General features: G+C 43.4%; 1 protein-coding gene across 2 annotated transcripts; it reads right to left on the bottom strand.

Moving 5' to 3' along the window:
* Positions 1–303: 303 nt before the first annotated feature.
* On the bottom strand, positions 304–12,302 carry LOC115131425 (putative tyrosine carboxypeptidase MATCAP2). Of its 2 annotated transcripts, none has more exons than XM_029663147.2 (7): positions 11,929–12,302; positions 9,709–10,478; positions 7,720–7,863; positions 4,318–4,450; positions 3,593–3,898; positions 2,701–2,798; positions 304–1,974 (listed from the first exon to the last, which is right to left on the bottom strand). In XM_029663147.2, the coding sequence occupies exons 1-7, from the start codon at positions 11,951–11,953 to the stop codon at positions 1,801–1,803; spliced, it is 1,650 nt and encodes a 549-aa protein (XP_029519007.1). In that variant the 5' UTR covers positions 11,954–12,302; the 3' UTR covers positions 304–1,800. The 2 variants fall into 2 exon arrangements, with proteins under 2 accessions (XP_029519007.1, XP_029519008.1); XM_029663148.2 differs by having other exon boundaries at positions 9,709–10,474.
* Between the last annotated feature and the right edge of the window lie 424 nt (positions 12,303–12,726).

The following is a 12,726-nucleotide window of genomic DNA, read 5'->3' as shown; positions in this document are numbered from 1 at the left end:
AACAAGCATTTCTTATTTGACAAGTTCAGGTAGTACCTCCCTGTTTCAGCCTGTTTTCTTCCATTTCATGCCAAGTGAATACAACACAGGTTCTATGGAGCAGAGTGACCGCCCAGGACAAGAGGCCCTGTTCTTGTTAGTGATCCGTGTAGACAAAGGCCTATTGTCCAGCATGTCAGTACTTGTAGGTGCCAATAAACACAGAGCCACAATGGAGTCAAGTCTCACAGCGAAACCGGAGATTAATGAAGCGACAAGGTGACTGCAACACCTCTTTCCTCAGATTGAGACAGAAGTCTCCAAGGTGATGGATCCACTTTATTAGGGTTTCCCAGGGCTTCAGTGAACATCAGAAGGTATTAAAATACAGTGCAATACAATACATAGTGCTCATCATACAGTTGGATCATGCCCAGGGCCATTTGTGGTGAAGTATCGGCAGCAAACATGCTACCTACATCAGGTCAAAATTAGACTGGTTCCAGATCAGTTTGTGATGTCCTGCCAACTCCCATGGTCATTAGAAATAACTATTGGCAAGACAGCACAAACTGATCTAGGACCAGGCTAGGTGAAAGTGTCAATAGAACAATATTTATCAAATATCACAGTGTTCAGTTCTCATAACAGGTACCAAAAGCAAGAACATCAACAACCTGTCAATCATGTTTGACAAATGGAGAAAAACATTACAGTACAATATTACTGTTGTACTGTGCCTTTAAAAACACTAGGCCTATTGGTTGGTTTTAAAATGCAGCAAGGAGAGTTTATCAGTGTAAGGTTATAAGGTTATCTCTAAGGAAACTGCCAGAAACAAAGCAGTTCAAAGTTCATAGGTGAAAGGTTATAAATGCTGGAGAGAAAAGTGCAAATCTTAAGACAGTGGGTGTTTGAAGGGATTGATGCTGCTGCACCAAGGTAACCTCTTGCCGGATACATCAACGGGGCACAAATACATATGATCCACAATGCACTTCTATGCTGTCACAGTCCTACTATCTCAGCACTATGCTGCTGTCTTGTGCTTCGTTAGTTTGCTTCTTCCACATGCCTTCCTCCACTGTGACCTGGCACATCATGAATCAGTGTTGTGCTTTTATGATACCATAGCCATCTTTCTCCTGTATGTCTCTTACTGCAGCCCGATCCTGACAACCACACACTCTCTCTGGTTCATGGGTAATTCCCTGAACATCAACTATCAGAACAGCAACCAACCAAGGGCACAGTAAAAGCATAGGAACCCATTAGTCTTTGGAACAGAAGATTGAAAATAGAAGTGCACTTACCTTTGGGGTGCAAGAGAGAGATGGAGAAATATGGAGAGGGAAACCCTACATACAATACAGTATGCTGCACAAGTCATGTCACGTCACACAGCTACCATACGTAGTAGAAAACCATTTTTCAACCAGGAAACTACATCATCATGACATCATATGCCATTTTGCCTGTTGGGGATGGTGGTGAGAGATGCAGGGTTGTCACTGAATGATGTCACTGACTTTAATGAGGTTTCGGTAGCTCAGTAGCTCGGTGGAAGTGTGGCATGCTGGAGGGTCAGGGGTCACTTCTTTCTGGGTATGCTCAGATGAGGAGCATATGGTCACTTTTCATGGGGTATTGGGACAGAAGAACCCGCACACTCACGTACTCCAACACATACATTTATAACAACCTTATAACAACCTCTATGCCTTTGTTATTTACAAAACGTTCCAATCCCAAATGGATCTTGGTCCGGTTGCTGTTAACCTATAAAAGCTATGTGTTGGAGTAACTGAGTGTGCAGGCCCACTAGTCCTCCATGTCTCGGATGAGCACCCTGAGCTCCTCGTCAGTCAGCTGGTTGACCTCCATGATCTTCTCCAGCTGTTCAGCGTAGCACGCTGTGTCCTGCAGGAAGTGAGGTATCCTCACGGGCTCCATCTGCGCCAGGCCTTTCAGCCGATCCACGTCCTCGTACGACACCTGGGCAAGCAGACAGACAGAAACAATCGAGATCATGCTAATGTGTTTTAGAACAAGCAAATAAAAACATCAGACAGAAACAATCCAGATGGAATAATGTAATACAAGCAGGTTTCTATTCAGCAGGGAGTGCCACTGGCCAACCCTTCTCCAGGCAGGCTTTTGTTCCAGCCCTACTCTAACACACCAGGAACTGTGAATCCATGCTCTGATGAGCAGCTCATTAGAATCAGATGTGCTAGAGCAGAGCAGGAACAAAAGCCTGCATACCAGGTAGCTCTCTAGGAGGAGGGTTGGCCACCTGTGCTATACAGATATGCCTAGAACAGACAGCAGTAACACTGGAAGCCCATCTGTGTGAAACACATTGAGTCATGTGTTCCCTCTCTATGCCTGAAGTCATAATATGGTCTGCTCTGCTTTCTCCTCATACTGCTGTATTTACGTAAGCTTTTTCAGCCTGGCATCTCATTTAAATTCATGTGCAAATAGGCATTGTAGTTATGGTGAAGGAGAGAGAGGGAGAGAGGAGAGCGATACGAAAGCTGTACAGTCAAACACATCGCCCTTTGCGTCTCCTGTCTGCAGTGTAATGCAAACCCTTTGAAAAATAATCATTACGCACAAAAAGGCATAGGATGCAGGTTAGGCAGCCTCCTGATAAACCTACTGTTGCTATGTCTATGGGTCCTAGTCTGATATATTAAACAGACCCCTGTTACCCACCTTCCCCAGGGACATTAGCAGCTGGAAGTCAATCTTCTCTCTGTGTCTCAGGATCTTCAGGATGCCATCCAGGTAAACCTGGTCCTTACTGAAACAACCTGAAATATACAACAACAAGCCCATGGAGATGACACCAGTACGTACTGAAAGAGCCAAGTCCACATTCATTACATCAGAAATTAAAAACAGCCAAGGCCACATTCATTACATCAGAAGTTAAAAACAGCTACGGCCACATTCATTACATCAGAAGTTAAAAACAGCCAAGTCCACATTCATTAAGTTAAAAACAGCCAAGTCCACATTCATTACATCAGAAGTTAAAAACAGCCAAGTCCACATTCATTAAGTTAAAAACAGCCAAGTCCACATTCATTAAGTTAAAAACAGCCAAGTCCACATTCATTAAGTTAAAAACAGCCAAGTCCACATTCATTACATCAGAAATTAAAAACAGCCAAGTCCACATTCATTAAGTTAAAAACAGCCAAGGCCTGGTAGAAAATGCTGACTCCAGTAGGAGGAAAAGCTCAAGTAAGAGATAGGCGTGTAGCTGCATGCAGCAGCTATGTACAGATGTAGGAGCTTAATTTGATCACCCCGTTGCAGGAAAACTTTCCTGCAATGCAGAACATTCAGAACGTGTAGTGTATCGGCGGTTTAAAAAGGCTTCTGAAGTTTGCAATTTACACCTTCAAATTTCAGACTTGATTTTCCCTTACGAAAGATGTATCGACCCCTACAAAAATGTCCATTAATTATAATCCACATAATAATTCACATTTCCTGTTGCTGTAGGATTGATTATTTTCCTGCTGTAGCAAACCGGCTCAAATTAAGATACTACATCTGGATGAGCGTGTGAACAAACGGTTATGTCTGTGTCAGTTACCTGGCTGTGCGGTGTTGGTCTGTCCCCTCTTGGCTCGTACACAATAGTCCCAGCGTGTGTTGGGGTCCTGGACGAAGCATCCCAGGCTGTGGAACAGCTGAGAGAAGGACATGCGGCTGGCCTGGTACACAGTGTAGTAGAGCAAGGCAGCCCTCCACAGGGTAGGGTCCTTACGGAACAGGACAGAGTGGATGCTGGCCAGCCCCTCCTCCGTGGGGTTCAAAGGTCGGAGGTTGTGCTTCTTCCTGCCGACTCCGTTGTTCCACGGCTGCTGGGCGTTGTTGATGCCCCGGAAGTAGTGTGTGCCTGGGAAGAGGGCACAGACACAGGAAATGATCGCAGTGGCTATATTTTGACCACCAGGGTGAGGAGTCCCAAGCTGACCTCATCCTAGAAAAAATAACAGTGCTGCTGAGAACAGCAGAGCAGACTAGTGGGCCGGTGAATTACTGAGAGCGAACAGCAAGTTCAGTATTGAGTGGTCCAGGACCATGAGTAATGATTGTGTTCATTTAAATGTGCTGTGGTTGTGGAAGTGCCTCTTATCAACCAATACATATTTTGCACCTAGCACTCCTGACCCATTCTCCTTGATCCAGGACAACTGTGTGCATTGTTACCCTTGAATTACTGTGTGGCTGCAATACTGGAACAAACACTGGGATTTGTGCACCTCTTGACAAAACTAAGCACCCCTAGAGATATAATGGAGTTATAGTACCAACCGATCTCGTGTCGTAGCATGCCCTCCAGCCAGTGTTCCCGGGCTGTGGCAATGTTGATGGTCAGAGTGGGCCGGCTGTTCACCACCGTCATCGACGCTCTGGAGAGGAGGTCGTCTGTCACGTTGACCACTATCTGACAACAGAGAGAGGGAGAGATTTTGAGATTTTTCTGGCAAAGACACCACATAGAGATATGTGGTTAAGAAACGTCTACCTTAATAAGCGCTACGGTACCATAGCAGAATATGGGGTTACTATGTGGGAATTGCTTTGATTCTGGTGTGCAGAATGTTAATTATAGTGATCTTAGGGGGTTTGTTCTTTTGGGAGATTTAGGAGGAACAAGATTAACCAGGCCCTGGGAGAGTGGTATTTTCTTATGTCTGTTTCCCATGGTCTCTATGACCTTCATGGCTCAGAACGTGTCAGAAGTTATTATTCATTTATTCAACAAAAACAACAGGGCTGTAAAGCGGATGTGCTCATGGAAATGGAAACCTTGTACAAGTCGGGGATGTCAGCCTTCTCCTGTATCTGTGTGGCTGTTCTTTTATAGCCATGGGACACCTGGGAACTGCTCTCTGACATAACCACTAGATGGATGAACATACAGTGCCTTCAGAAAGCATTCATACCCTTGACTTAAACCACATTTTGTTGTGTTACAGCCTGAATTAAAAATAGATTACATATATTTTACCCAATAATGACAAAGTGAAAACATGTTTTTAGTTTTTGCAAATGTATTTAAATGAAATACAGAAATATCTCATTTACACAAGTATTCACACCCCTGAGTCAACACTATTCTGTAGAGGCTTCCTTCTTTCCCCTCTGTCAATTAGGTTGGTATTGTAGAGTAACTACAATTTTGTTGATCCATCCTCAGTTTTCTCCTATCACAGCAATTAAACTCTTTTAAAGTCACCATTGGTCACCAAAATATATGTTCTTTACCATTTGGCCATCAGATTTGCCACCAATGCTCCTTATAGGACACATCACTGCACTCTATACTCCTCTGTAAATTGGTCATCTCTGTATACCTGTCGCAAGACCCACTGGTTGATGCTTATTTATAAAACCCTCTTAGGCCTCACTCCCCCCTATCTGAGATATCTACTTCAGCCCTCATCCTCCAAATACAACACCCGTTCTGCCAGTCACATTCAGTTGAAAAGGTGCCCAAAGCACACACATCCCTGGATCGCTTGTCTTTTCAGTTCGCTGCAGCTAGCAACTGGAACAAGCTGCAACAAACACTCAAACTGGACAGCTTTATCTCAATCTCTTCATTCAAAGACTCAATCATGTTGTCTCTACCTTCTTTCCCTTTGTGCTGTTGTCTGTGCCCAACAATGTTTGTACCCTCTTTTGTGCTGCTACCATGTTGTGCTGCTGCCATGTGTTTCTACCATTTTGTTGTCATGTTGTGTTGCTACCATGCTGTGTTGTTGTCTTAGGTCTCTCTTTATGTAGTGTTGTCTCTCTTGTCGTGATGTGTGTTTTGTTCTATATTTTTATTTTATTTATTTTGAATCCCCCATCCCCGCAGAAGGCCTTTTGCCTTTTGGTAGTTTAGTTTAGTTTATTTTATTTTATTTTTACAGGGACAGTGCACATTAATCAACGTTTCAGTAAAAGTGCCGGTTTTAGCCAGCCGGCTAATTTTCAACCGCAGTCCCTGGGCAGGTTATTAAAAACAATTACAATATAGACAATAGCACCATAGAACAAGTAAGACATAGCAACATAGGACAAGCAAGACATAGCATACAGACAGAGCAACATAGAACAAAAAGCAGCAAGACAAAATTCATAAAAGCAACAAAGTGTTTCCACACCTCACAAGCTACAGACAACAGACAACATGGAAAGCGGCAACACACAGCTAGGGACCATGTTCACAAATCTGATTGACCTTTAGCCAGGTCTTCAAGCATTTTGTGAAAGTGTGATATGTGGTGCAGTTATGTGTGTCTGATGGCAGTGTATTCCAGACATGGGAAGCTCTCACAGAGAATGCAGATTTACTAAAGGTGCTTTTCCTTAGAGGAACTATACAGTCACCTCTCATGGCAGACCTTGTGGATCTGCTGCCATATGTCTGGGTTTTCTGTTTAACAAAAATATTGAGTGGAGGGGGAGCCAGGCCATTAAGGATCTTGAATACAAGACATGCGTCAGTGTATTGCACAAGATTTTCCCAACTCAAGAGCTCATGCTTTCTAAGGATGTGACAATGATGATGGCTATTGGGCTTCCTATCAAGCACTTTGAGAGCCTGTTTGTAGGTCATCATTGTAAATAAGAATTTGTTCTTAACCGACTTGCCTAGTTAAATAAACATAAAATAAATAAAAAATTGGCCTCATGGTGAAATCCTTGAGCGGTTTCCTTCCTCTCCGGCAACTGAGTTAGGAAGGACGCCTGTATCTTTGTAGTGACTGGGTGTCACGCCCTGACCTTAGAGATCCTTATTTATTCTCTATGTTTGGTTAGGTCAGGGTGTGACTCGGGTGGGAGAATCTGTTTTCTATTTCTTTGTGTTTTTGGCTGAGTATGGTTCCCAATAAGAGGCAGCTGTCTATCGTTGTCTCTGATTGGGGATCATATATAGGTTGTCATTTTCCATTTGGGTTTTGTGAGGAGTTATTTTCTGTTTAGCTGTTTTGTTGCCTGACAGAGCTGTGCGCTTTCGTTTTTTTCTACTTTGTTATTTTGTTGCAGTGTTCAGTTTATAAAAAATCATGAACACCTACAACGCTGCACCTTGGTCTCCTTCTTCAACCCACAAGAGCCGTTACACTGGGTGTATTGATACAACATCCAAAGTGTAATAAAGAACTTCTCCATGCTCAAAGGGATATTCAATGTCTGTTTTTATTTTTTTACCCATCTACCAATAGGTGCCCTTCTTTGTGAGGCAGTGGAAAACCTTCCTGGTCTTTGTGGTTGAATCTGTGTTTGAAATTCATTGCTCGACTGAGGGACAGATCATTGTATGTGTGGGATATCATGTTAAACACTATTACTGCACACAGAGTCCATGCAACTTATTAAGTGACTTTTATGCACATTTTTACTCCTGAACTTATTTAGTCTTGCCGCAACAGAGGGGTTGAATACTTATTGACTCAAGATTTCTAAAAACATAATTCCACTTTGACATTATGGAGTTTTGTGTGTAGGCCAGTGACAAAAAAAAATATTTAATCTATTTTCAATTCAGGCTGTAGCAACAAAATGTGGAAAAAGTCAAGTGGTGTGAATCCTTTCTGAAGGCACTGTAGTTGACCCTGGATCTGTGGTAAGGGGTTCCTTCTACCATTCTCTAGGTAAAAGTTGCCCTTGACCACAGTTCTAGAATCAGATTACTCCAGCTGGCTCATGTCCTCTCACCTCCCCAATACAACCCTCCTTTTCCATGTACTTCTTGACCAGGTACCAGATACGGCACTTGGTGAGCAGGTTCCCTCCTGTGGCTTGCTCAAACTTCTCATAATTCCCATACTTCTGGAGGGCCAACTCCATGATACGCACCGCCTGTAGGGGGAGAGAAACACAATAACAGAAAACATTATGCTAAAATCTAATGATGGACAGGTGAGGATACAGCTACAAAGGCTTGATTCAGTTCAGGAGTACAATGTGTTCAGATGATATTGAGGGAAATAACAAGATCTTGACCCATCCTTCAGTTGATTTGTTTGGAGGGATATACTGCATAGCAAAGAGCTATCTATGATTAGGCTATATAAATAGCTCCCTTTTAGGAATAGCACTTGGAGTTGTTTTGTCAGGTGGCAAGGCCAGGGCAGGACAGGTCAGTGCTTTCTCTCTTCTCTCTGTGGTGTGGTCAGGGCTGTGGACTAGGCTTAATAGAAACAGTCCCTGCTCCCTACAGATCATTACAGAGATCATCCTCTCTCTCGCCCCAGCGCACACGCCATAGAGATCAAATAGAGACTGGAAATCAAGTCAGTTCTGTTAAATGTACAGTAACTGGAGTTGTTGCGCAATAGCACAATTAGCTGTTGAAGTCACACAGTGTAAATGAGTTCCTGAAGCTTATCAGGGTTAAGATAACTGCATGAGGTAGCCTAAACAACATGAAGTTGGGCAGATAGGCTCATTTGTGTTTCATCGTTTGAAGTTTAATAACAGTTGATTGTCAGCATTGAGGATCAAAACAAAAAAAGGGGTTCTATTCTACATCAGTGTAGTGAATGGCCACACAGCTATACACAATGGGAATGTGTAAAACAATACTAATACCAGGAGTGGAAGAAAGTAAACATGATAGCACAAACGGCAACGTCCACCACAGGATCACATTACCTACATTTTCTGTAGTCTTCGCTCAACAAAAGAGGCTGCCATAGGTTCCTATCAGTATACTAGTGTCACCCAGATAGCAAGCACACAACAGAACACCTTAGGGGTTGCTATTAAACTCCAACCGCAGTCAAAACACTAGCCCAGACTACATTCTATTCATTCTACTGGACTATATGTTATACAGCAGGCTACCTAGTACAATCACTGTCATTTACAGTAGTGCTTGAAATAATATTTTCTTGGAAATTGATTTCTCCCTCAATTCATTCTTGAAGCTCCGCTAACTATTGCGTGAGGTACAAAGATGTGCAGTAATATTCATGTATCCAATAACCTTTTTGATGTCTGATTTCTCTTGTCTCTCTTGTTGGGGTAATCACAACATGACTTTTAACATACTCACTCAGCTATTGATCTGTCGTTAGAGTAGCTTGTTGGCTATCTGGCCTTTCTAAGGGCTAATGTGGATAGCCATTTGATAAATACTAATGTGGATAGATCTCCAGACTACAGCTCAGACAGAGAGAGCACTGGTGTCTCTTTCCACCCCCTGACTGGTGTGCTAAGCTTGAGTTTTAAAGCACCTTTCCCCCCCAACTAATCTATCCAAGCTTGTCTGTCAGGGTTTGTCTGCTGCCTGGCTACGTGGCTTTCACCGAGTGAGCATATTTACTTCAGCTCAGTCCTGGGAGAATAAGAGGTTTGGCAGAGAGAAATTGTTTGGCCACAGGCTCTGGGCTTGACCCCGGCACAATGTGCCTCACTATTTAAAATCAGCCGGCTCAGCAGTAGTATTGGGCACTTGGGACATGATTTAGGACAGGGTAGGTCATCTGTACCGACCTCTGGAAGTGCTTACTGTTTGTTGTGCCTAGTCTACTTCTTGCCTTAGTTGTATAAAACTTGTCTCCTGTCCTTAGACTTACCTGTAACAGTAATTGGCATGATAATTCGCTCCTCACCTCTCCACTGTTATAGCTGATGTGTAGGGACATTTATGGTTTAAAATGGCCCAAAAAAACACGATTAATTAATTGACCTGGGTCTCACCTGTGTCAGGAAGCGGTCGGAGGCATTGTTGTGGCGAGCCAGCACCAGCGGAGACACAGGGTTGCTGTACTCAAACTGAGGATTGTAGCTAAAGTCCGACTTGAAGAACTTCACCTTCTCCTTCTCCACGTTGGACGGCTTGATGGCAGTGAGGATGCAGAGCTTCTTGATTCCGGCGTTCTCCCCTTCCCGCATCACCCCTCCTCTGGGCAGCGAGGGCAGCTTGGTACGGGGTGAGCTGGAAAAGCAGGTCTTCCGTGGCCGGGCGACAGGGCGGGGGGACAGGCCCATGGTGCTACCCAGGACCGTGATGCTGTGGGCTGCCTTTTGTCCGCTGGCAAAGCCCCCTGAGGCGGAGGAGAAGACATGGTGGTGGGAGGAGTGCCTGGTGTCCCTGGTGTCTCCGCTGCCCTGCTGGCCCAACAGTAACAGAGGAGTTACAGACGGATGGCGGTGGTTATCGTGTGACCTGCTGGATGTAGAGGCACATCTCACAGTCTTCTTGGGCCTGCGGTACGGGGAGTGCTTTGGGCTCTGTCTCTCCTCCTCCTCGCCCTGCAGGAGCACATTGTAGCTGCTGGTTCCTGTGGTGAAGAGGTCCTTGAGGATGCTGGAGGACAGCTTCTCCAGGCACACCTGAGTGGGGCTCAGAGGCTGCTTGTCCGGCACAGTGGGGCTTGAGTACTTCTTAGAGATCTCCATCTCTACCGGCACTGTCAAGCTCAGGAGGTACTTCTTAGACTGCTCCATCTCTGGCCAATGAAGCCTTTCTGAAACAACAAGTGATGATGACTGACCGAGGATTGAGTCAGTAATACTGACGCAGCAGCTTACTTATTTTAGATTCTCTCACTCACTCACTGAACAGTACATAGACTAATCCTCTTACAGAATGAGACAGAGGAGCTTCTTCAGTCTGCAGCCAGTTCAGCTCTAAAGCTAGATTTCTGTGAATTATGTCATGTGTGCATGTGTTGTTTACAGAACCCAATAGAGGATTATTCAATAGCTCAGAGGATGATATCATTAGTTTATGTTTGCAGAGCAACACTGACTCACTCAGCCCAAGGCAATAAAGGCTGCTTCTATCCCCCTCCATTTCATAGAATCACAGTGCATAGACCTCAAATGGACATATCCAAATGGACATTTCCGACAACCTCTCCAGTTACAGCTTTATAGCAATTGTACCAGCAGTCCTTAGTGGGACTATTATGCACAAAGCACAGTCAGTTATGATGTAGGCGTGTCGCCAAATGATTCCCATCGTGCCTCCAGAGTCTGACAGGGTAGCAGCCATAGTGCAGAGCCTTGTGTCCTGTGCTCCAGTGAGATGGGCTGGTTGACCAGGAGCGTCATCACACTGTGTATAACTACTTTGTTCAGACAGGAGCACTGATGTGGAAGCTATGCAACCACTGCACTAACAACTCAACCAATTCAGGACTTCTGCAGATCACATGGCAACAACAGATTTCAAAACAAACCATTTCAGATAACAGTGCCCAAGCTGAATCATTCCAAAAGATGAGTCAGTAGCTGGTCATGGAACAAATACATTAAGAATGGATAAATATCCCTTGACCATGTCAATGTACTAACAAGTACTGCAACAGCTACTGACAGTAATAATGCATTGTTAGACTTGTTATAACAATGTTGGTGTACTTTTTATATGCTTACTCTTTTAAATGTGTGTTTTTATAGATTTTTTATCTTGTGTATGTAAAAGTGACTTTTGGTGTCTTGAAAGGTGCTTGAAAAGTATGTACGTTATGACTGCTTTATAATGTCTAACATGTCTATTATGTCTCTACAAGATCATCAGCAGACTCCAGCACCATCGTCTACCATTCCCTGACCAGCTCACTCCGCTCAAGCCATAAACTGACCCTCTCCATCTTCAGAGGATGCAGCTTTCAACTTGGCCTCTATCTGTTGACCTGTCATGATACTAGTGCTTGTTGTTTTTTGCTCTAGAACGGATTTAAAAATAGAATACATTTTTACTATTAAAAACATAAAATTAACGGATGTCAAAACAACAGCCAGTTTCAGAGTGAGTGGAAATGCAGCATATATGCAGCACAACTTATTATAAGCATTTAATCTGTTTGAAGTGCAGTGTGTTTTTGTTGCTGGCTTTCTGGACAGATTGGAAAGCTAATGTTAGCTAATTCAAGCAAATTCAAGTCATACACAGATGAAGTGCATACATACCAGTGACTTTTATTGATTCGAGCATTGATTCGAGTCTTTGTTCTGTGGACCACCTCTTGACAACAACGTCTTCCAAGCCAAAAAAAACTAGTAGCTAGCTAACGTTAGCTAGCTAATACGTAACGTTGGCTAATGTAGCTAGCTAACCAGTTTACCAACTGTCACTAACCTAACTAGCTAGCTAGATCAAACTAAACAAGATTAGCTAGCTAGCGAACGAACTAGATGGTCAAATAACGATAACAGATAACCAGCTAACTGAGAATGTCATCAGTCATTCCGTACTCCTGTAGCTCTCAAACTGTTATAGAGACTGAAGAAAGAAATGACACAAGCTAAGAGCGGTTTCCATGGTGCCCAGGCAACGTCACACAGAAACGATTGTGCTTCTGTGAGATGACGTTTTCATCTATTGCCCCTGTTGACTCATCAGTAGGAAAGATTTGTTTCTCTTTTGGTCCATTCAACAACAGAGCGATACGATCCTTGTTTCAGCAGGATGTTGTATCTATACCTTATGTCATGCCTTATTGGAATGGATTTATTGATAATATCTGTTGGAAAAAAGTTTGGATGTTGCCACAAACATACCTACTTGTTAACAAAGTTAAGGAAGTTTCCTTTAAAATTATTCATAAATAGTATCCTGCCAACCACTATATGAAGAAGTTTAAGGAAAACATCAACTCAAATTGCTCCTTTTGTAATGACCACCCAGAAACAGTTGTGCATCTTTTTTTGGCATTGTATGCATGTAAGAAAACTGTGGCAAGACATCAGTAGGTTTATAATTTAACA

Source organism: Oncorhynchus nerka, linkage group LG7, assembly GCF_034236695.1.
Source record: "Oncorhynchus nerka isolate Pitt River linkage group LG7, Oner_Uvic_2.0, whole genome shotgun sequence".
In the NCBI taxonomy this organism is placed as follows: Eukaryota; Metazoa; Chordata; class Actinopteri; order Salmoniformes; family Salmonidae; genus Oncorhynchus; species Oncorhynchus nerka.
This window is presented reverse-complemented; position numbering and strand designations above follow the sequence as displayed.